The sequence below is a fragment of the Zea mays genome, chromosome 10, assembly GCF_902167145.1.
Source record: "Zea mays cultivar B73 chromosome 10, Zm-B73-REFERENCE-NAM-5.0, whole genome shotgun sequence".
Lineage (NCBI taxonomy): Eukaryota > Viridiplantae > Streptophyta > Magnoliopsida > Poales > Poaceae > Zea > Zea mays.
The window spans coordinates 145,192,058-145,215,898 of record NC_050105.1 but is presented as its reverse complement, the minus strand read 5'-3'; the positions used below and the strand labels follow the sequence as shown (position 1 = coordinate 145,215,898).

The 23,841-nt window shown below is 47.9% G+C and overlaps 2 protein-coding genes and 1 non-coding gene across 6 annotated transcripts; 2 read left to right on the top strand and 1 right to left on the bottom strand.

The window, feature by feature from the left end:
- Positions 1-1,228: 1,228 nt before the first annotated feature.
- On the bottom strand, positions 1,229-3,450 carry LOC100283178 (polyphenol oxidase II). Its single transcript, NM_001375352.1, has 3 exons — positions 2,766-3,450; positions 2,373-2,637; positions 1,229-2,274 (listed from the first exon to the last, which is right to left on the bottom strand). Exons 1-3 carry the CDS (start codon positions 3,413-3,415, stop codon positions 1,399-1,401), a joined length of 1,791 nt encoding a protein of 596 aa, NP_001362281.1. The 5' UTR covers positions 3,416-3,450; the 3' UTR covers positions 1,229-1,398.
- Positions 3,451-9,780: 6,330 nt separating this feature from the next.
- On the top strand, positions 9,781-13,017 carry LOC100240695 (uncharacterized). Of its 4 annotated transcripts, none has more exons than XM_035962940.1 (7): positions 9,781-9,972; positions 10,083-10,134; positions 10,247-10,301; positions 11,420-11,475; positions 11,557-11,609; positions 12,440-12,558; positions 12,688-13,011. In XM_035962940.1, the coding sequence occupies exons 3-7, from the start codon at positions 10,262-10,264 to the stop codon at positions 12,780-12,782; spliced, it is 363 nt and encodes a 120-aa protein (XP_035818833.1). In that variant the 5' UTR covers positions 9,781-9,972; positions 10,083-10,134; positions 10,247-10,261; the 3' UTR covers positions 12,783-13,011.
- Positions 13,018-15,332: 2,315 nt separating this feature from the next.
- Positions 15,333-15,417, top strand: MIR171b (microRNA MIR171b). The gene has a single exon (NR_121048.1). It is a non-coding gene; the product is annotated as a microRNA MIR171b (primary transcript).
- The last annotated feature ends 8,424 nt before the right edge of the window (positions 15,418-23,841 follow it).

Genomic DNA, 23,841 nt, shown 5'->3' with positions numbered 1-23,841 from the left:
GCAGGGCCTGACTGCCTGTCAGTCTCACTCTGCCAAGTGACGCTGCAGTCGGAGCGACGCAGGCGGCGCTGTCCTTCTGTCAGGCCGGTCAGTGGAGCGGCGAAGTGACGGCGGTCACTTCGGCTCTGCCGGGGGGCGTGCGTCAGGATAAAGGTGTTAGGCCACCTTTGCGTTAAATGCTCCTGCGATTTGGTCGGTCGGTGCGGCGATTTAGTCAGGGTTGCTTCTTAGCGAAGGCAGGGCCTCGGGCGAGCCGGAAATATGTTTGCCGTCGGAGGGGGGCCTCGGGCGAGACGGAAATCCTCCGGGGTCGGCCGCCCTTGTCCGAGGCTAGGCTCGGGCGAGGCATGATCGAGTCACTCGAATGGACTGATCCCTGACTTAATCGCACCCATCAGGCCTTTGCAGCTTTATGCTGATGGGGGTTACCAGCTGAGAATTAGGAGTCTTGAGGGTACCCCTAATTATGGTCCCCGACAAACATGTAGCACAAACTATCTGAATTTCAGACATCATCACATCGGCAAGCACTCATCCACGTACCATGATCCATTCATCCATGCATCAGAAAAGAAATAAGTACTTCGGGACCGATAGAAGAAATGGAGAAATGGAGTTTGCTCACCTTTCTTGCTCACCATCTGAGTTCGTTGGCGCCGGACAATCCATGGTCGTCACCGTCATCTGGGCAGGGCGTAGCATATGGTTGGTTATTTTAGGGTTTTGTTTTTTGCTAGTCTGCTAGTTGCCTTGCCGTTTTGCCTTGTTGGGCTAGGACCTAGGGCCTGGTGCGCTGCCGTGCTATGCTTGGTGGCTGGCTCGGCCTCAACTCATTTATACAAACATGACAGGTGTACACGTATGAAATACCCATGGGTAATCGGGTTCGGATTATTGCTTCCCAAACCCATACCCGTTTAACCAATGGGTGGAGATTTTGTTCCATATCCGTACCCATGGGGACAATTTTTGTCCCATACCCGTATCCTAATAGGAGAATTCCCCACGAGTTAGCGGGTATCAGGTCCCATCAATCTCTGATTAGGGGGGACATTGCCCCCCTCTGTCCCTCCCTAGAATCGCCCCTGCATCGTTTGGTCTGACATCAAGGAAATGACGCGCGCTCTACCTCACAAATTCTTTGTCCCGAGTGTTTCTTGGTCGTTGTCTTCAGTTTTAATGACCACCTTAAAAAACCGTAAACAACTACCAAGACACGTGTCCTCTATTTGTAGTTCATATAGTCTGGACCAGTATTATTCAGCCACTCGCTAGGAGCAGATACAAAAGCATAAGCAGACACCCATTATTCAAAGCACTTGTTATACGGGCATCCGTACGTGTATATAGACGGATCAGGGTGTATAAATTGATCATCTCGCGCGCGCGGCACTACTTTCACTTAACGTACGTGACACTGACGCCGTCCACGGTGACCACGTCGCCGGCGCACCTCGGAACGAGCGACACCACGATCGTAACGTCCCCGTCAGCTCCGATATCGTCCAGCAAGTCGGTGATGCCAAACCTCGCCGCCGTCTTGACCGGCGAGCCTCCTCCTCCTTCCTCCTTCTGCTGGATCACGTGCGGCGTGAGCACGAAGCTCCCCGCGCACTCGGCCGCCGCCGTGCTGGCGTCCCCGCCCGCGCACTGGTTCACGAACACGTCGAACTTCACGTACCTCAGGTGATCCGCGACCTGGATGCCGTCGACGACCAGCACCTCCTCCTCCTCGTCCTTCTCCTCCTGGCTCCGTGAGACCCTGGGCCGCGCCACGGCCACCCTCACGGTCCTGTCCAGCCTCGCCGGGAACACCACGCCGTCCGTGGCGGGCGCCGGCGCCCCCGCCCCCGCCGTCCTGGCCGGCCTGGCGTCCAGCCACGGCAGCCCGACGTCCTGGTACGCGTAGCGCAGCGCGGCCGGGTCGAGGCAGTCGCGGACGCGGGCGCGCACGAGCCGGGCCTCCTCGTCGTAGAAGTGGAAGCTGGCGTCCAGCCAGTCGGCGTCGGCGAAGTCGGTGTTGCGGGGGCTCAGGCCGCGCCACACGTGCCACAGCCGGTCGATGTTGCCGTGGTGCGCGAAGAACACCGGGTCGCGCGCCGCGGAGTAGAAGTTGCCCATGTCCTCGCCGTTGGGCTGCGTCGGGTCGCCCACCCACACGTGGAGCGGCCCGTGCGGCACGTTCTCGACGGTGCCGGCGCCCGGGTCCGCCGCGTCGCCCGCGCGGTACGGCTGCCCCATGAACAGCTCCCTCCTCTTGGCGCCAGAGATCATCTGATGACGATGCGTTGCGTACAGCGTACGTACGCGTACTGGTGCGTTTGAGTTTGTATTAACACATGTATACATACACTGAACTACGTACGACTGACCTGGCGGTACATGACCTTGAGATTCTGGTCGACCTGCAGATCCCTTGGCATGTCGTCGGGGTCGGTGTCACTGAAGTCGAGGCCGAGAAACGACGGTGGCTGGTGCGCCGTGTTGCGTCTCTCGTCGTACAACGGTGAAGACGCGCTGCTATAGATCGCCGGCAGTGTCATGCCGCCTGGCGCGTCCCAGTTCCAGAACGGCAGCGCGAAGGAGTCGTCGCCGATGAGCTTGCCGAGGATCCTCTCATGGAAGTACACGTAAAGCCTGCATGCGCCAAGCATTCAGTTTTAGCTCTCATCCATTATATTGATCCATATATACGACCAACCTGCCAGAGACACACACACATCATGTATTATGTATATGCAGATGCACAGCATAGGTACCGGTACCTGTGCCACGGGAAGAAGAGCCAGCAGTTGTGGATCTGCAAGTCCAGGTCCGGGAACCCGGCCTGGCCGTACGCGCCGTTACAGTAGGCGCAGTGCACGTGCGCCTGCTGCGCAAAGCTGCGCGGGTCATCGTCCGGAAGCTCCCTCATGAGCGCCACGGCCCTCTCGTACTTGGCCACGTACGCGCTGTCCACCAGGTGCGCCGCGGGGCGCACGCGGAGCGGCGAGGACGACGACGACGACGCGCGCGGCGGCTGGAAGTCGATAATGGCCGGCGGCGCCAGGCCGGCGCGGTACGTCATGCAGCAGCTGGGGTCCGCTGCCGTCGCGGGGACGTCAGGCGTCCGGCACGCCTGGAGGTCCGGGGCCTGGACGGGCGCCGCGAGCGCGCTGCTGCTGCCGTGCGTATTATTACTCGCGATCCCGGCAGCCGCCGCTCCGGCGCCGGCCATCAGGCCGAGGAGCACGTCGCGGCGGTCGACGCCGTCGTCGTCGTCGCCCGCCTTGCAGGAGAGGCGCAGCGACCGTGGTCTCGTCGTCGCGTTCTTGGTGGTGGTGCGGACAACGGCGGCTCTGCGTACGAGTGCGGCTTGGAGGCTGCATGGCGCTCGAGGCCGTGGCGCTGCACTTGCCACGTTGGTGCTGTCCATGTATGCTTCTCGATCTTGACGACACTGTGGCGTGCACGGAGCTGGTATGGACGTATGGTGGTATATATACAGAGAGAGAGAGAGAGAGAGAGAGCGCATGAATGGACATGTACACTACCAATACAGTCAGTAACGATGCCGATTGGTTGGGCTCTTCGTCTCTACTACGCTCCATGCTCGAGCTGCACTGAAGTGAGGGCATGTATAATGGTGAGGGCATGTATAATGAGTGTCTTAAGTTGTGTCTTAGAGTGTGTCTAGAGGGTGAATATAAAAAAACTTAAGACATGTATCTTGACGAGACACCGTGTCTTACCTCTATATCGAGACAGGAGGAGACTAATTGATTGGTCACTTTAATTTATTGAATGCTCTGATTGGTACAATGAATATGATAAGACATATGTTTTAGATATAACCACTGTATTATGTTATATTTTAGTTGTGTCTTATATTTGGAGTAGCGTGCAACAATGTCTAGGTTGTACATGCTCTCACTGGTGAAACGAGGAATAACCTGTGTGGGTCAGCAACTACCAGCACGTGCACGGTGCATTGAAGCCGAACGATAATTGAACAGACCAGCATTTTGGGTTAAGCAACAACCAGCAGTATACCACACAGTACCACTTCTTCTGGGAATCCACGGTGTCACATGTGCATGGACACGTGATTCGAATTTATTCCACACATTACTCCGTGCAAACCGTTTCCACCGATTTTTTTTCTCCTACCAGAGCATCTCAAATAGATGCTTGAAAACCGAATTTTTTTTAAAGACAACGTTGGCGTTTTGTTAGATTTTTGAAAGTCTAATTCTAAAGTTCTGATTCTAGTTATAAGTTGTGAGATTTTTTTTAGCTCATCTGCTCATGACCATGGAAAAACTAAAAACAGTTTCATTGAAGTAAAAGTTAACTATAAATACTGCAAGAGCATGACAGTAACAGTATGATAACCTGGTAGGACTGGCGTCTTGGTCTCTTTAATGATTAACAGTGGAGCATCAGCGGCGAAGTGACGATACCCGTGTCATCCGCAGCACTAGGCCAAGTGTCATGCCTGCAGTCACTCTCACTCCAGCGCGTGCATGACGCCCTACACGAGCAGCGAGCATGGCAGCGCGTGGTGGCAGCTAAAGCATTATATGTTGCTAGCTTCTTCATCTTCTATCAGGATGAAACCTCATCGTAACCGAACATTGAATTGAAGGTTAGTTAGGGAGATGCTAAAGGGGCAACCACAGATGGAGGGTGCAATAACATTGAGACTGCTAAATGTGTCGCTCACTGACAGAGTTAGTCGCAGAGCGGCAACGACAGCTCTAGTCGCCGCTTTTGAGGTGCTGTCCGATGGGAACCGAGCGACGAGTCACGTGAAAAGCTTCTGAATAGAACAAAACGATGGGTGAGTAATATTTTAGAAAATTTAGGAATCTACAAAGTTTAATGCGAAATAAGATTCTTAATTAAACTAGAGTAATACGTAGATTTACCTCTTGTACTCTTTTAATTAAAATTTCAGATTTTTAACGATGGATTTTGAGAGATCAACCAGTCGCTGGAAATCTTCCGAGCCTCTGACGAGTGATAAGGAGATTCAAAGCCAGTTTCGATTTTTTATACTCTAGCAGCATACACATGCATGGTGTATATATCTCAATGTCTAGAGTAGCATGCATCTCGATATTGAAGCCTAGCTAGCATAAACATACAGTAATAGTATCATATATATCAGCACGTACTGAAGGAGGGTATCCATCAAACATGACCTAGCTATTTAAAATATCTATATATATACTCCCTCCGTTTCTTTTTATTTGTCGCTGGATAGTGCAATTTTACACTATCCAGCGACAAATAAAAAGAAACGGAGGGAGTAACGTATATCACGCCTGCCTGTACGGTATCCGTCCCACTCCGAGGAAGACTCCTTCTGGGGCAAACTATCTTGCGTATCATGTTCGAATGCGATCGAGGCGGTGTTCCAACACCGTACTTTGGATCCTGATACTCATGGTTGATGGCATGCGCGTTCAAGTGTACCGGATCCCAGCAACAGCCAACCGTTCCCACACTAGAGCATCTCCACGACACTCTATATTTTTGGCTCTCTATTTTACTTTTTATTTATCTCTCTATAAATACTAAACCCTATATATAACATCTCATTCTAAGACTTTTTAATATGCAGATTAGTTTGGCTAGCTGGAGTGGCTAGCCAAGTTTAGCTAGTGGTGAGGACAATTTAGAGAGCCGAATGGCTTGGCTAGTTAGATGACTAGTCTCTTGGAAAATTATTTTGCTGTTAAATATCAAAATTTTAACTTAATGAGTCATTTAGCTACTTTATTGGAGATGATCTTAGCTGTTGCTCCTTCGTTCCCCTAAACAAACTAATTTATCTTTAATTTGGTTCACTTTATAGAAAATAATAGTAAGAAAATAACTACGAAATAAAAATGTATTCTGTAATATATATGTCTAATAATATTCATTTAATTTATAAAATTTTGTCAAAGTTTTAACAAAAAAAAACTTACCCAAAATAATTTTTAAAAACTAGCTGGTAGTATTTATTTAGCGAGACGGCTGAGTAGCTTTGCTAAACGCTTCTTTTTGTGCGTGCGTGTAGACCAGGGTCTACATCGTGCTGGGCTGTGCGTGCAGCGTGCTTGTTCCACCGGCAGGTCCGGACTCCGGAGATTCAAAGAGCTAGAAAATAGGGATGCTTGGTAGACAAGGTGTAGATGTTGATATGTGTGTATAATAGGATGGGCTCTTCGTCGACGAGTCAGAAACTCTTGCGCAGTTGATATGGCTTCGGTAAATTTGTAGTTTAATCAGCCGCTAAGGTGGGTGGTTAAGGATGGGTTCACGTGGACAGACGCCAAAGGAACTCAAGGAAGCGCCGACAACGCAGAGAGCTCTCTGTTCCCGGGATGAAAAAAAATCCGAAGATCCCATGAACACCTGCGACATGTCTTACACATCCCAGTTCCCTGTAGAGATAAATTCTCACCGGGATCCTCGTCTTCAGTTAAATTATAATTAAAACATATTTCATATGTTATTAATATAAAACATTGTCATTTATATATATTGTCAGATATAAGAAATCATTATGTATACATTAAAATAAACACATTTTTACAATGAGTAATCTATTGACAAGTTAATTATTTATTTTTATCATTAATTATTACATGAAAACATAGTCACGTATAAGTTTAACATGTCACCGCCAGGAATGGGGATAGAGAAGTCCACGTTTATCCATCGAGGAAAAAAATTTCTCCGTTTACATCCTCGTGAGGGAATAAACTTCTCTATCCTCATCCCCTAATGGAGAATTTCCCAGCGGAGAATCGAGGATCTGATTCTCATTACCATCTCCAGCAGAGAATATTCGTCTATCGATTTACGAGCGTATTGTTCTTTTTACATTATCTGATGAATAATTAGGTGAGTATAATCAAAACAAAAACATAAATTAGTTTTTCTGGTTTCCACGATTCAATTGTCGTTATGCGTACCCTTTGCACTTTATTAAAAAATAAAGTAAAACTATATAAGAGCAGCTCCAACAATGCCCCAAAAGAGTGACCTAAATTAAAATATAGGGCTTAAAACAGGAAAACAAACTCCAACCGTGCCCTATTTTGCCAAATTTCATCAAAAAAATAAAGGGCACCTCCAAACCTGCCACAAATATGTTGCATCCAAATGGGCGGACCTATCTCTCAATCTTAACAAACTGAATGTTCATGGCAAAGCGAGTCCCGCCACTCCCTCCCGCCAAACCTCCGCGCGCAGGTTGATATTCAATTTTGCCTCCCACTGTACCTCCGTAGTGCAGGTCGAAATTTTAACTCTTGTAGTCGCCGCCTCGTGCTCCTATTCAACAAGGCGATCTAGTACCTGATCCACCGCCGCCAGTTCTTGCTGCTCCCGATCCACCACCGCCAGTTCTTGCTGCTCCCGATCCACCGTCGTCTCCTCATTTCACCCTGCGCCGTGTTCCCCTTGTCATACTCAGCACAGCCGCCCAGTTTGTACGCGATGCCTGAAGGAGTTCCGCCTGCCGGGAAGCGTCCTGCGCCTTCGTCGAAGTCTGGTGCGGCAGCGATTGGACGACGACCGGCAACTCTTCCTTCCGCCGTCGTGCCGACGTCCCAAGGTCCTGTTCGAGGTGTAGGAACCAGGTATAATCCAATTTGCCTCCTGTTGCCAATTAGTTTCACAGCAGCATCTTTTCCCAATCCCTATCTCATGTGGATGCTTCTGTTACAGTATGATGGATAAAAGGCACGCGCAAAAACCTCGTCGATCTTCGTTGAATATTGCCTTAGGTATGATTGGTGGTGGCTGTGAAGGTTCTTCACAAAATTGTGGAAGAAACCCCATTGCCAACAGTGCATCTTTTGGTTCAATGTATGAGGAGATCAGAGGGTAAGTTTGGATCTTCCTATTTGATGATAAATAGCATATTTACATTATTGTTTATTATTACAATGCAGATGTATGTCATGTTCTGTTAAAATAGCTTGTTCGTATACATGGAGGTTTGTCGAATCTTGATGATAAATCCAGTATAATATCTTAGTAATTTGAACTTATTTTCTTTGGTAGGCCAATGCCCTCCCAAGAAAATTACTTCACAAATCTGCTGAACGAAGATGGTTTAGAAGTGTCAGGCTCAGAAGACGTTGTCGAAGCTGATTACGATCTATGCAACACATTAATATCATTGTTTGAACCCGGTAGACCAAAAAAGGCATGCCATATCCATAAATCAGTAGATGCAACTGCCTCCAGTATAATAGTTGGATCTTTCACATGACCACAATACATACCCTGATGAGCTGTTGGACAATTTTTCCACTTCCAATGCATACAGTCAATGCTTCCAAGCATACCAGGAAATCCACGACATTCAGCAATATTAAGTAGCCTGGTTGTATCATCTACATTGGGGGCTCTCAGGTATTCATTACGAAACAAATGAACAATAGCCCTAACAAATTTCCTCAAACTTTCTATAGCAGTGCTTTCACCTATCCGAACATACTCATCAACATAATCTGCTGGTACACCATAAGCTAGTTGTCGTAATGCTGCTGTTACCTTTTGTCGACAGGAAAACCCACGGACACCAGCAGCATTTTTTTTCTGAACAAAATAGTGGTCATGCTCCTCAACAGCTTTAGCAATCCTGTTGAAAAGACGGGAACTCATCCGAAAGCGGCGCCGAAAAATCTTCTCGGGGTATGTTGGGTTTTCGTCAAAGTAATCCCGATGTAGTTTTCTAGCACCTTCCTCTCTGTTCCTGTCGTAAACCTTATGGCCAAAAATTGAACCTCGATGCCTATTACTTGGGGCATTTTTCCTCCTCCTATATTCACGAATCATAAGCAGCAAATAGTCATCAAGGTCGTCATTCTCACGAAATATGATGCTCCTGCTCAGCACATCCATCTTCTGTACAACACTAAAACAAAACAAAACATTATATTATTTATCAGCTGCATATTTTAATGATCGATCATCAACGATGAATGAAATGATCAAAGGCATTCATGTACCCTGTCACGCTTGAAGATGTCCAATCAACACAGCGAGAAGAGGAAGAACGCACAGCACGCGTCTGAGAAGGAACTCTGGGCGGTAGCAAATGATTTTCAGTTGATGGAAACAGCGTCGTTCGCCGATTGGGTGCTAGATCGCCTTGTTGAACAAGAGCATGAGGCAGCGGCTACAAGAGTTAAAATGTCGACTTGCACTACGGAGGTTCGGCGAGGTTCGGCGGGAGGCAAAACTGAATCTGCGCGCAGGAGGTTTGGCGGGAGGGAGTGGCGGGACTCGCTGGCCCAAAACCAGAATATGGATAACCACCCACATTTGAGGCTTTATTGTTGGAGTTAAAATGTTTTTTGGTGACTCAAAACAGCTTATTTTCAATTTTAAGGCATTTTTATAGGGCACTTTGTTGGAGCTGCTCTAAGTGAGAATTTAAAAACCTTGGTGGTTGGCTGTACATCTACACCCATATAACCAACAGAACACATATATTTTTATATTTTATTAAAACAATGCCTATCCCATGTGATATAGAAGCCATACCAATGCACGAGTAAATTGAAAAGAAAATTAAGGGATTTAAGTTTTCACACTAGTTGAAAGATTGAAATTCGCTCGACATGTAGCAGCTGTGAATTTTTATCCCTATACTTTTGTGATGAAGAAATTTATCATTGAGGATACCATTGTCTTTCTTCCTTGTCAAGTATAGTAGTATTATACGATGCCTTGCATTATTGGATCATCACGAGTTAGGTTTTCTTACGCGAAAAGCAGCCGTGACTGTGTTGTGTTTTCTCCAATCAAGTTTCCTGGCGGTTACGTTTCGTGCCCCCAACCAACCCCTATCCGCCCCCCGTCTTTTCCCTTTTCTCTACCCTCTATCTACCCACCGTTCCCGTCTCTCCGCCGCTTCCTTGGAAGACGAAGAAACCCTCCTCCACCACCAACCCGATCCAGCTACATCCGTTGAGGCCCGTGCGTTTCTTCCCTGTTCTCCCATCAATCGACCTAGCCTTACGCCGACCAGGGGCTTCCTCTAATCGATCTGGTGTCTGTTCTGTGGTATTGGTCTGGGTGCACTCCAGGGCCAGGAGCAGCTAGCCGTCTTCGTTCGATCCGTTCGCACCCCCCAACGCGGTTCGATTTGTAAGGTTTTACTCGGTTGGCTCTTAGTTTTTGCTGCTCGATCGGCTAGCTTGATCTGCGGGTTTCTCGGCGATTTAATTTTGGGATTGGCTGGTGCATGTAGGCAGGAAGGAGCGTGATGGCCAAGACGAGCTCGTTCAAGCTGGAGCACCCCCTCGGTTCGTATAATGGCCCCCATGCCCTCACTTTAGGTTTTGTGTGATGGATATCTGCTGCTTGCTTGATGGGCTTGGACGATTGACTATAGTACATATTTACGACGATTGACTGTAGTACAAATTTAGGAAGGATTTGGTGGTTGGTAGTACGGTGTGGAATGGAGCAGCTGTCCATCTACTTGAGTAGATTTGTGAGCACTCGTGATTGGTGGAGTTTCCTTATGTGATTTGCTTTGACTCGTGAACAAGCTCACATCTCTTCGAAAGCTAGCAGCTGCAGGTCAAACTATACATATCTTGTGCCAAATTTTGAGCAGGTTGTAATTATTGTGGGAGTGGGACTATGTTGCTGGTGTTGATAGGGTAGAAGTGATTCGGGACTGCAATTATGTGCTCTGGCTTAGTGTTCCCCCATTCAAGTTGATGTTCGACAGTGTTTTTCAGCTGTTGAACATGGTAGAAGTAGACAGTCAATCTGAAAATATAAACTGATCAAAGTATGCACCTTGTGAGATTTTCTCTGAAGTGGTTCCTTATCTGGAGTTGAGATTTACTTACTAATTTCTATGAAATCACATAATACATTTTACTCAGAAGAATTTAATACCTTCACAAGACTTTGGACAGCTGTAAACTGCTCTTCAACAGGAAGTTGCAGCTGTTCTTTTATAACTGTATTTGGTATTGAAAGGTTGCTGATGGTTAACAATGTGCTCATACCCTTGATAAGTTACAGGGGGTGCTTTGTCGATTGTCGTAGATCGTTACTATTTTCTAGTTGAACTTTTACATTTTTTACTGTCTTTTATGGTTGAATTGGCATGAGTTGGTTGATCGGGTTACCATCAATTGATTGACATGTATGCTCTAATTGACCTGGACAATAGTAGTTTTTCTTCTTTTTTCTTAAGGAGCAGATAAGAATATAAGATAAAATTTGTGCTTGACATTACATTAGATGACCCTATTAGTTAGAGATCTCTTTGCACAAAGACCATTCTGTTTCCCAGATGTGTTCTCAGTTGCTACAACTTTTTTCCATGGTTTCCCTGCCATACATTAGTTTTTTATTCAGGTTACATAACTGAACCCTTAATATGTCACACCTTTTGTTACAGAGAAGAGGCAATCTGAGGCTAACCGTATCAGAGAGAAGTACCCTGACAGAATTCCAGTAAGCTTGTACCCTCCTGCATGCACTGTTCGTTTCTTCATGATTGCTTTCATCCAATTTATGACAATGTGAATAATGCAGGTGATTGTTGAGAAGGCTGAGAGGAGTGATATTCCTGACATCGACAAGAAAAAGTCAGTTCTCATCTTTTCTAAGTTATTTATAACTGCTATACAACTATGCTCACCTTTAATTGTTTATGGGTTAATGCTGGTGGCTTCGCTACCGTTTTGCTGATATAAATGATGGTAATAGCTGCCATATATTTTGCATTATGTTGGGCTGCCCTAATACAAACTTGCAACAGTATTGCATCGTGGTTCCAGTTACTAGTCTATATAAAAAAACTTGGTCGGTAGGGGAAAGACCATCCCCATGGTATTATATTAAGAAGAAGCTCAATGAAGCTCCGACCGAGAAAGGTTACGAAAGCTGGTCCCCCGTGCAACATGAGGGTTCGCCCCCTATAGGCCAGATCTTTACTCGTGCTTTGAGCCCTCCCATCCCCTACACGAGGATTTGCCCCCTATGGATCAGTCCATCTCGTGTGCACACGATCAGGGGAACCAGTGAGTGACTTTTTTTTAACCTCGGCCTGAAATTCGCTGCCACTGGATTCGAACTCAGGACCTAAGGAGTGCTACTCAAACCACTAACCAACTTGGGTGGGGGGGCCCTTTCGCTAGTTACTAGTCTATATCATGATCTATGGTGTAATGGAAATTGATTGCAACAAATTGACACTGCTTAAGGTAATAAACAGGCTTGCTGAGTTAAATATCCATTATGGTTTCCATGTTTTGTGGTCTACAAAAGGTGATTTTAGTTTCATATAGGACTGAAGGAGACATGTTACCGTTCTGTACAAAAAGAAATGCTACTGCATTAAAGCATTATTGCACACATCAAAAGCGAGTTGCAGCCGTAAACTGTTCTGATTTTCTGATGGCCATCAACTTTGCAGGTACCTCGTCCCTGCAGATCTTACAGTCGGGCAATTCGTGTATGTTGTTAGGAAGAGAATCAAGCTCAGTGCTGAGAAGGCTATCTTCATATTTGTGAAAAACACCCTTCCACCAACAGGTCTGGAAAGTCAATGCAGAAACAACATGCTCTTCTGACTCTGATTTTGCTTCCTATAAGAACTGATGGTATTCGGGGACACGATCCTCATTCTCACTTGATTTTACTTGCTTGCTTGTACCCGTGCAGCTGCTCTGATGTCTTCAATCTATGAAGAGAACAAGGACGAGGATGGGTTCCTCTACATGACTTACAGTGGTGAGAACACCTTCGGACTGCTCTAGATGGCCCGCAATGGGGTCGCCTTGCCCTTGCCCATGCCTCCTGTAAATAAGACCTGCCAAGCAACTGTGTATATTCTGGTTTCGTCGTCGCAAGTGGTTGCGCTCTACTGCTAAAGCCTACCTATCAGTTGTGGAGTTGTCGTCGATGTTATGGACACACTTAATCAAGTTTATTAATTGACTGGACCTGAATCTTGGGTCAGTAATGTGACATCTCCTATGTCGTTTACGGTTACTGGCCATTGTACTCCAGAGGTCAAGCTGGGTCGCAGTGTGCCATTAAATCCGATTGCTGTTGCCGTTTGATTGCTTGGCTGCTACAGACAGCAGCAGCTGATGTCGCCGGTGCCATCACTGCGTTTAGGCTCTGTCGCGCGGGGGTGTCAGTGTCAGAGGATATGAATGCTGTGATGGGAATCACCATTGCCTACTGTGCTAGCATGTACGGCATGGGTTCTGCTCTTCTGGAATCTTTGGCAGCCCGTATGTTTTGTTGGCTGATTGCTTAGGGATTGCCGATGGTATAGGGAATGAAGGCCGTGTCCCTAGGTCCCTCCCTACACATTTGAAACCCACTTCTCATCGGTCTGGGCTGGACAGCCGTGTCCCTATGGCATCTGCTGATGGGAAGTTTGAACCTCAATGACCTTGCTGAAATTGCAGCTACATGCAGTTCACAATTGACACCTAGGCAGTAGTAGGCATTTGACCTAAGGCTAGCTCTAGGGTGGACGGAGCAGGAGGACCGATCGCTCGGTTTGCTGGCCGGCCGAGAAAAGGGGCCATCCAACATCATTTCCTCATACGTGAGAGCCAGTAGGACCAAAAGTATCAGGAGTAATTATATATGATGTAAGTAGGCTATATAAACTGCCACATCAAGAATACGGTGGGCTATATAACAAAGATTAATAGCTTATATTGTAACGTATAAGCATAACACTATATATTAACTATATTTGATATGTGACACAGCATATATATATATATATATATATATATATATATATATATATATATATATATATATATATATATATATATATATATATATATATATATATATATATATATATATATAGCGCCAACGGTACCATGTACTCAGTACCCGTGTGTCGCCTTGAAAACTAACCCTTTTTGTTCAGTTGGTTAAGATTTGCAATTAGGTAGTAGTAGTACAATTAGGAGCAAAAAACCCATCATCGATCATCGCCGGTACGCATGCAGTGAGCAGTGAGCAAGCAGTGATGGATGATCCATCATAAAGCTCTAGAGGCCGCATGCATTGCATGCAGAGATCAAGCTCTGGCTTTCCCATGTGTTGTCAGAATATGTCAGCAACGAAACACGTACTAGCTCTCTCTAGGCGCCGCATGCATGCCGCTGCCGGTCCAAGCAGAGCCCAAGGAGCAAAGCGTTGTACGTACGTACCGACGACTGGCATGTTGCATATGACGCTTGACAGGTATATACAAAGAGTCGTAAGTATACATGTTGCATATGACGCTTCGCAGGTATACACAACAAACGAAGTACGTACGAACGAACGAACGTAGAGTATGAGTCTGACAGAGAGAGAAAGAGGGCCAGAGAGAGAAGACACGACACGACGCGACGCGACGGAGACGGACAAGACAGAGACAAACATCCCATGAATGAGGCCACATGACTCATGCCATGCCTGCCGTGTCTGTGTCTCTGTAGTAGTAGTAGCCAGTAGGGCCTCCCCAGGCAGCAGAGCGCGCGCCCCGCTGCCGCCTACCAGCGGAATCCATCTTGAATGCCTCCCAGCAGCTCCATGCGCCAGCCACTCCACCTCCAGTTCTCCATCTATCTCTCGCTCGAGGCAGGAATCTCGTTAAGATCGACGGTACGTACGTACGTGTGGGGTGGGGTGTGACCGTGTTACGAGAGAGAGAGAGAGAGAGAGAGAGAATCGCCCTAGCTAGAGCTCTGCAGCTCTCGGCCATCTATCCATGTCTGTTCAATTCAATGTGGCACTTGAATTCTCCAACCTCCTCTTTGTTGGGTTGTTGGCGCATTCACTGACTCGTCGATCGACGCTAGCAAGCTACCTCTGCCCGCAGGCCTCCTCTATGTAAGACACTGTGGGCGCTTCAATTCGGCGTTGCAGTGTACGTCCGCGGTCCCTGTCCCTCGGGCATCCGGTACGTCACTCGTCGTCACACGCGTACACCAGTGCTGCTTTCAACATGCTCCCCGGCCGCCGGCCCAGCCCATCTCCGGCCGGCCGGCCGGCCATCTCACACAATTAAGGTCTATTTAAAGAAGCCCGTGCCGTGCCGTGCCTTCCCCCTCCTCCTCGTCGTCTTCTTTTGCACTGCGCGTGCTCTCGCTCTTCTTCGTCGTTCACCTACCTAGCTACCTCCGCACGAAACAAACAAAATGGTGAGTGCTGCCGCGCCGCCTGCTGCTTCTCTTCACATTGTACGTACGTACGTACGCTGTTCCTTCCTTCCCTCAGCAGCTAGCTCTCTAGCGAGTTCGAGCAACGATCCACTGTCTATCTATAAACCTACGACCTAGCCACGGGATATTGGCGCGGTTCAATCAGAAAGCTTGCGCTCCAGGCCCGAGGGGCTCCACTCTTTGATTGAGCCGTGCCAATATCACGTCCCGGCCAGCTTTATTTTCCCATGCATCCTCATCGTATCCTCTCTCGTTCTGCATATGCATCTTCTTCTTTTTTCGATCCTGTGCGTCGGCGGGGTTGTTTTTTTTTAATTTGCATATATATACACACTCATATATAGCTAACAGTGCAGCAGCAACGACACAGTTCAATACTCAATGTAGCATGCCGTTTTCGAAGAACCGAGCAGCACAGACGAGACCGAGATGTATATCAATTAGATAGAGAAGCAAAATTAGAGACACATAGCAGTAGTAGTATATAGAGGTTGCTAGAGAGAGAAAAGGAGATGCATGCATGCATAATGCATTGCCATCGTATGTTTATTACAAGCTACTTAGGCTCTGTTTGAAATCACAAGCTACGTTTTGTTTCTTCTTTGATAGATTAGTTTATAAGAAACTGGTTTCTTATCTCGGTTTTTAAAATCTGGTTTCTAAAAAAAAGCTGTCGGTGGTGGCTGTTTGTACGTAAGGCAGTTTCTAGAAACTGGTTTATAGATTTTTTTTAATTAAAAATGATCACCACACCCCTTCAGTTTCTTAAATCTGAATGACTCAATAATTCCCGCTTCTTCAGCTTTTATCCCGATTCTACATTTCAATGCCAGTTGAAACCCTGGAATTAATGACTAGCAGCTGCACTAGGCAATAAGCTTTAACAAGGTGTTTCAATTGGCCAAGAGCACTCTCCGTCCCCTCTCAGTTGCTTGCTGCGTGGTTCAGGAAGATTGGGGTGGTTCGTGAGGTAGACCAGATTCTAAGAGAGACTTCTCGTCAGAAGACATGACGAGTAAACTAGCTAAGTTTTACAGTTTCTCTATAACAGTAGCGATCTACATGTCGTACATGAGAGAGTGGCAGGAGGTGTAATTTTGGCGAAGTAACCAGGAATAGCACGTAATTCAGCCATAAGAAGCTGGTTTTAGTTAGGGTAAACCCATGTTATTGTTTTTCTAAGAAACTTGGCATCTCTGGAAACGCAAGAATGCTAATGTTTTCAAATGAGAACTCACCCCTTCTCGCCATGTAATTCAACTATGCAAGACCGATTCCTGGCCGTGGGCTCAACATCTCCCTCCCCACAAGGCCACAAGCGCAAGCAGATGGAAGCATGCATGGTGTAACATCGTTAGTGTAAAACTACGCTGTAATCTCCCCTCAACCTTTTCTTTTTTTTTTTGAAAGGGAGGGGCAAAAGGATTGCCGCTCCGATCTATATTAGAAGGGAAAGATAAATACAAACTCCAAGGACTCTAAGGGAAAGGAGGCGAAAAAACCACAAAAAAGAACAGAAAGAAACAAAAAACAGCCGAAGCGAAAAGAAAAAGAACCAATGGGCCAAAACAGCCAACTAGCCTTCAGTTACTACCATAATCCTTGACCGCTAGAGCCACTTGATCCGCGCTTCGAAGCTGCCTTTGAAAAATTCTGTTATTTCTTTCCAGCCAAAGGTTCCACCAAAAATGAATTAGGAGACCGTCGAATCCTCTTCTGGTCTGTGTGGTGTAGAGGTTGCGCAATTCCATCCACCAATCATATAAAGAAATGTCATTGGAAGACCCTGTCAGCAAAGGAACGTTGGCCCCAATCCAAACTTTGTTCCACACCTCTCTACTAAAGGGGCAATCCTTGCACAAGTGGAGGATTGTTTCTGGGGCTGAGTTGCAGAGACAGCAAACTGGATTACATGGCCAGCCTCTTTTGTGAAGGTTGTCGGCCGTCAGAATTCTCTTATGGAGAAGAGTCCAAGCAAAAAATCTGCACTTCGGTTCCACTTTAGCCTTCCAAATGGGGCCTAGATTCATACTACTGAAATTGGATGCGAACTGGATTTTATAAGCACTACAAGCACTGTACTGCCCATCTGCCGTCCATCTCCAAGAGATGTTGTCTTCTAGCCCGTTAAGCTCGTGCATATTACCTATGGCCCGCCAAAGAGAGATCAACTCTCCAAACTCTCCCTCCCCCGTATACGGTGAGCAAAGACGAATCCAGTTGTTGTTATTGAGCGCTTTGGCCACTGTGATGTTCTTCCTTTTTGTCTTCTTGAACAATGATGGCGCAATGTTCTTAGGGGCCTGGCCTTGAATCCAACTAGACTTCCAGAATTCAGCCATCTTTCCATTGCCTACCGTGACAGTTGTGGAAGCGTTGAAGAGATCTTCGTCAGTTTTGTCACAAGGAAGCTTCAAGGCAGCCCACGCCCTATCTTTGCTGTTCCAACGTAGCCACGACCATCTTAATCTTAGCCCCCTCGCAAAACGATCAAGGTCCAGCACACCAAGTCCTCCCTTGTCCTTTGGGAGGCAGGTTAGGGGCCAGTTGACGAGGCAGTGCCCCCCGCTGCAGGCTTCTGGATTGCCCCCTTTCCACAGGAAATTTCTACGCATTTTGTCAATTGTTTGCAGCAGCCATTTTTGAGGTGGAAAAACCGTTAAATGGTAGATTGGTTGTGCGGATAGCACCGCTTTAACAAGAGTTTCTCTACCGGCCTTTGACAGCAATTTGCCTTTCCAGCCTGCCAACCTGTTGTTGATTTTTTCTATTAAAGGTTGAAGGTCATTTCTTCTAACTTTTTTGAAATGAAGGGGTAACCCGAGGTACTTCCCGGGGAGGCTAGAGTATTTGCCTAGAAACACCTCCATAAGCGCATGCCATAATGGTGTCGGGTAACGAATTGGGTAGATTTCTGTTTTGTCATAGTTGATCCTTAGCCCAGAGCACCCCTCGAACACGTTGAGAATCCCTTTGAGCACCTCCAAGTCTGACCTGTCAGCTTTAATGAACACACCCACGTCATCCGCGTAGAGAGAGCACCGCAACTTAGCCCCTCTAGGTAAAACCTGTCCAAGCAATCCCTCGCCAGCGGCTTTCTCAATCATCCGGTGTAATGGACCCATCGCTAAAATGAAAAGGTAGGGGGATAGTGGGTCTCCTTGTCGCACCCCACACCTGTGATTGATTGCATTTGAACGTTGCCCATTGATAACTATTCTTGAGGAGGATGATCCCAAAATGTCCGCCACCCAATTGCGCCATTTCTGAGAGAACCCGTAGGCCCTTAATACATCCAGGAGGTATGCCCAATTCAGGGTGTCAAAAGCTTTGGAGATATCAAGCTTGATGAAGAGAGCAGGATTACCCTTTTTATGCAGGTTCATAATCACCCTTTGCACATACAGAAAATTGTCGTGGATTGACCGGTTCTGGATGAAGGCATTCTGAGCACTGGAGATAATTTCGTTCATCCTTGGAGCCAGCCTATTTGCCATGATTTTTGTTATAATTTTCATGAAGCTGTTGATTAGGCTGATCGGCCTAAACCTCGCAATTCTATCCGCATTTTCCCCCTTTGGTATGAGGATGATGTTTGCTTCATTGACTAGGTGCAGGCTTTTGGATCTATGCAGGAAAAAATCCTTAATTGCCATGGAAAGATCATATTTTATCAATTCGAAGCAGTTTTTATAGAAAAGCCCAATGAACCCGTCAGGACCAGGGGCCTTTTCCGAGTGAAGACCCATCACAACATCCTTGATTTCACTGTCATCAATCGAGTTGTCGAGCTCAGATAACTCAAAGGGGGCATACCCCAGGTGGTCCCAATGAACAGCACTGCTCCTCGAACCTGTCGTGCCTAGTATCTGATCGAAGTGGCGCTGCACCTCCATCAATTTGTCTTCCTGACTTGTTAACAATGTGCCATCTTTAAATAATGATCTGATTAAATTTTTCCGTCTTCTGTTATTGGCTGTTAGGTGAAAGAATTTAGTGTTAGCATCGCCCAGCCGCATCCAGGTGATTCTAGAGTGTTGTCTTGCACGTGCCCTCTGAGCGGAGGTAATATCAAGAATCTTGCTTTTAAGAGTCCTCCTGAAGTCTAATTCTTCAGAGGAGAGTTGTCTATTCTCTTGAGCTTTATCCAGAAGAGTAAGGGTGATCTCAATGATGGCCATCTTCACTTTGAAGTTGCCAACCGTATTGCGTCTCCAAGCCATAAGAGCTTTGGCAGTGCGAACCATCTTTACGTGCAGTAGGATGGCATCGTCTGTGTTTACTGTAGAATTCCAAGCTTGATGGACTACCTCGTTGAACCCGTCAATCTGAGGCCAAAAGGATTCGAACCTAAACCCTTTGTAGAAAGTACCCGAAGAGTGGCTTTGCAATAGAAGCGGGCAATGGTCTGAAGTCATGGTGCACATGGACTGAATGTCAGCCGAGGGGAACAAGTCGTGCCACTCTGTTGTCGCGAAGATCCTATCGATCCTAGTCATGGTAGGGCTCATTTGTTCATTTGACCAGGTGAATGCTCTATCAGAGAGCTCAAATTCAAGGAGATGTAGATCATCAATTGTGTTATTGAACTGCCTCATCACTCTTCGGTTGATTGAACCTTTGTTTTTCTCTCTTGCTCTCCTGATCATGTTGAAGTCACCTAGAAGGATCCATTCTGGTCTGACTATTGATTGGATGTACCGGAGTTCCGAGAGGAATATCATTTTTCTCATTTTCTATCTGTGGCCCGTAAACCCCCGTGAGGTCCCACACCTCATCCTCCAGCCTAGAACTGATCCTGACTGACAGTGAATATGCTGCTGAGCTTGGTAAGAGAGTCATGTCGAAAAAATCCGGATCAGCGGCAATAAGGATACCACCAGAGGTGCCCAGAGACGGGAGTTGAAAAGATTGGTTGGCTAGTTTGGCACCTACAGTTTCCTTTAACACGACATTGGACCAGCTCGAAATCTTTGTCTCTTGAAGGCAAACAATGGAAGCCTTGGTGGACATAATTGTATGTCTTACGCTGTCGCGCTTAGCATGGTCATTTAGCCCCCACACGTTCCAAGAAAAAATAGTACATTTCGGATTCATAAGGTAAAAACAGCCACTTTACTTGAGACATATAGCTGCCAGCACATACAAATCAGCAAGAGTCTCTGCTGAACCGAAATATCAGAATCTGAAACAATAAACTGCCAGCACACAACAAACAGCAGGGGACACTGTTGAACCAAAATAACAGAAACTAGGGCCATAAAACAGTGGAAAGTAGAGCTAAGACACTGCCCACCCCCAAGCCACAAACTGAATTGGCCGAGAAACCAAAGTGAGCCAGGGAGCCTAAAGCACAGCCTAGAAACACTAAAGCTAGCAGAGGTACAACCAAGAACGGATGGAGCAGAGCTGCGCCGAGCGAGTCTATCCATCTGAAGATACATTGTTCACCAAAAGCACCACCGACCGGCCCAGACAAGGGGCTCAGCACTCTCCCACCTCCCCAGCTTTGAGGGCAGGAGTCACCTTTCTTCCTTTCTTTTTATTCTTCGTTGTCTTCGCAATGTCTTGATTTATCAGCTCCAAGATTGCCTCCATATGCTTCTTGGGGAGAGGTTTTGTGAAAATACTTGCCATCTGTTCAAGAGAATCATCGAAATCAGCACGGTTAGAGGAACTAGAGCAAGCGACTTCTTTTGCTGCCGAATTGTTAAGCTTGGCCAGTAAGATTTTCTGGGCTGTGGATATAGCATCTTGGTATTTTCCGGACTTAAAACGTTGCTTTGCAGCGAGCCTAGCACTTGACCTTTTAGTGATGGATTGCTTCTGAAGTTTTAAATTATGTCTTTTTGGTGGGGCTGAAATCAGAGGTGGCTCTGGCGTGTGGGTAATCTCAGCAATGAAATCTAGCAGATGTGGGTGGGACTCTGAACCCAGAGCAGGCGAAGCACCCAAAGGAGCCTGAAAGTCGCTATCAGCAGAAACAGTCTGATCAGCAATAGACGTGATGCAATCTGTATCTTGATTAACAAAAGTACGGTTAGGCTCTAAACACCCAGCCGGACTGGCAGTGCCCAGATTAACACCTGGGCCGACCACCAGGGCGCTGTCTGAACAGTTTTGAAATGTAAACAGTTCTGAATCCTTGCTAAACTCAATCGGTTGGGCCTCAGATGGGTTGGTTAGGATAGTTGTGCTCAGATTGAGTGGGTTGCCGCAGGAAGGGTGGGGCAGCACACTGTCCAAACTATTATGTATTGTGGTGAAAACATTAGCGAGCCTGACAGTATGAGGTACCTTGCGCGTAGTGGTAGAAGGCCCGAGCGATGAAGACGTGCTAACAGCGCCCATCGAACCGGGTTTGCCTCCAACGTCCTTAGATCTCCCATGGCAATCCACCTGCGGCCAAACAGCAGTAACAATGGGGTCTGCAAAAGAGACTGCCCTAACCTTCGCCTTGGGCACCCAGCGAGATGACGACGTCATCCCCCAGCCATGACGACGAGAGGGAGTCGAGCGCCTATGCTTGTCGTTGGAGCTGTAGCAGTCATCCATACCCCCCCGGCATCGCGACGATCGCGCCCATCCAGACAGGCTGCGATGCCGGCGGTTACCGCTGCGTCTATTTCTCTGAAAATCCCCATTATCATCATCATGATCCCAGTCGCGGCGCACAGTCTCTCTTCCTCTGAAATCATCAGCACGTTCTCTTTTTTCGCCCATTGAGTCCGGGGCACCATAGCTCCAAACAAACTCCCTGCGCTGCTTGCGGTTAGGCGGACCACCCCTGGCACCCCTCCCCCGAAGGAAAGAGAGGTCCTCCACCACCTCAATGTGATTGCGAAGAGTGTAAACGTGCCCAGGTTTCAGATCAGCAGGAGCATCGTGCTGAGCACCAACCAAAGATAGGGGAGAAATGACCGAAGGCAGCTCCCTGTCTGGCTCTAACACCGAAAGCATGACCTCTTTAGGAATGTCACAGGGGTCAGAGCACCAAGCCCAGAGATCAAATGACCTGGTACGCTCCCTACGCCGTGTGCGCTCTTGCACATAGTGGATTGCACAGCTCTTGCCCAAGGCCTTTGAAGCCACTTCTTCACCCCAACAGTGCACCGGAATCCCTTCGACCCGGACTTTAACTCTAAATTCAAAGTTAGTCTTCCTAGCATAGCTGTCCTCCGACCAATCACCAAAATGGAAAATCCGGCCTCGATACGAGACCGATCTCTTGTCCAGCGGCCACTGCTTCGACCTTGGGTCCGAGAAAACTATAAAGAATTGCTCAGGGAAGTGCTTGACAAGCTGGTACTGACCGTGGTGCAGGTTGAACTTTTCCCTCAGCATGTCCCCTGCGGACAGAGTGTCCACCTCATGGCTGTTGCCGTCGAAGGAGCAGACGATGGCCTTGTCGATCAACTCATCTCTCCGGCGACGAATGGAACCAGTCGCCGAGACCGCGCAGAAAGCACGCGCAGGCCTCCCCCTGGGATCTCCTGGGTAACGCGCCTCCATATCGGGTCCCTCCTGAACAGCCTGAAGGTAGGACTTCTTGAGGATTGGGTGCAGCAGACCGTGAGAGGATTCCTGGGAAAGGGCCTGGTACTTATGGAGGAAGTTGGACTTTGGCAGTAACTCCTGGTAGTTGGTACTCTTTGATGAATGCTTGGTTGGTCCAGTGTTGAAGAGCGCAGCATTGAATGGTCCCTGGTAGCCTTTTTGGCTGCAAGATCTCGCCCGGTGCCCAGATTTCAGACAGAGCCAACAACGCGAAGGGGCCGAACAGCTGAACGCGAGATGCGCTGATGAGAAGCAGTTGTAGCATTTACCCTTGAGCTTCAATTTGAAATGACTAGTGCCTGTCTTGTCCGATTGGAGGTTCCGTGAAGCGCCATCAGGATCCTGCAAGATCTTGCGCCACCAATGCCGCGGCCGGACAACCGACCATCCCCCCACGTTGACATTTGGAGCTGCAGGGGGTAGCTGACTGCTCACACACGGCGCGGCAGGGACACCTCTAGCACGGCGATGGGACAACACACAGCCAGAACTCAAGACCCCCTCCGACTTGAAAGGGAATTGGTAGCCCGGCGAGCAGACTGCCTCACTGTCGGACGAATCAGTCGCAGGGAGACGCGGCAATGAAGGCAGAGATTGCGGATCTTGAACGGGGCCAACGCCGCCCGCGGCAGACCAAAGCGGATCAGGATGCAGAGAGACTGGGGGGGATCTTGAACGCGAATGGGGGGATCCAAACCGCTAAGAGGCCGCGAGAATGGGGGAGCACTTACCGGATCAGGACGAGGGCAGCCCAGGGGGCGGGACCCCGAGCACGCCGCGCACGATGGCGTCCCGAGGCCGCCAACGAGGGAAGCGCGCTCCAAGCCCGCGGAGGAAAGGGGACCCTCCCCCACCGGAGACGGGGGGCCGAGGACACCGGCGGCGCCATACGCCCCCAGAGTCGCCAATCGCCCACGCGGCACCATGGATGTGCACCGATCGGCCAATCCTCCCGCGTGTTTGATTTTTTCTTTCTTCGCAGTTGCAGGAAGCTGCCTCCCATGGAGGCCTGGATCGTTTTCCCCCCCTGCTTCGTTGCGTCGCCATAGTTTCTTGGCTATGTTCAGCCTTT

Coding starts and splice junctions, on each gene's coding strand:
- LOC100240695 (XM_035962940.1), top strand. CDS start 10,262: ATGGCCAAGACGAGCTCGTTCAAGCTGGAGCACCCCCTCG. Junction 11,476..11,556: donor AGTACCCTGACAGAATTCCA/GTAAGCTTGTAC, acceptor TGAATAATGCAG/GTGATTGTTGAGAAGGCTGA. Junction 11,610..12,439: donor CCTGACATCGACAAGAAAAA/GTCAGTTCTCAT, acceptor TCAACTTTGCAG/GTACCTCGTCCCTGCAGATC.
- LOC100283178 (NM_001375352.1), bottom strand. CDS start 3,415: ATGGACAGCACCAACGTGGCAAGTGCAGCGCCACGGCCTCGAGCGCCA. Junction 2,638..2,765: donor CTCTTCTTCCCGTGGCACAG/GTACCGGTACCT, acceptor TGGCGCATGCAG/GCTTTACGTGTACTTCCATG. Junction 2,275..2,372: donor TCAAGGTCATGTACCGCCAG/GTCAGTCGTACG, acceptor CATCGTCATCAG/ATGATCTCTGGCGCCAAGAG.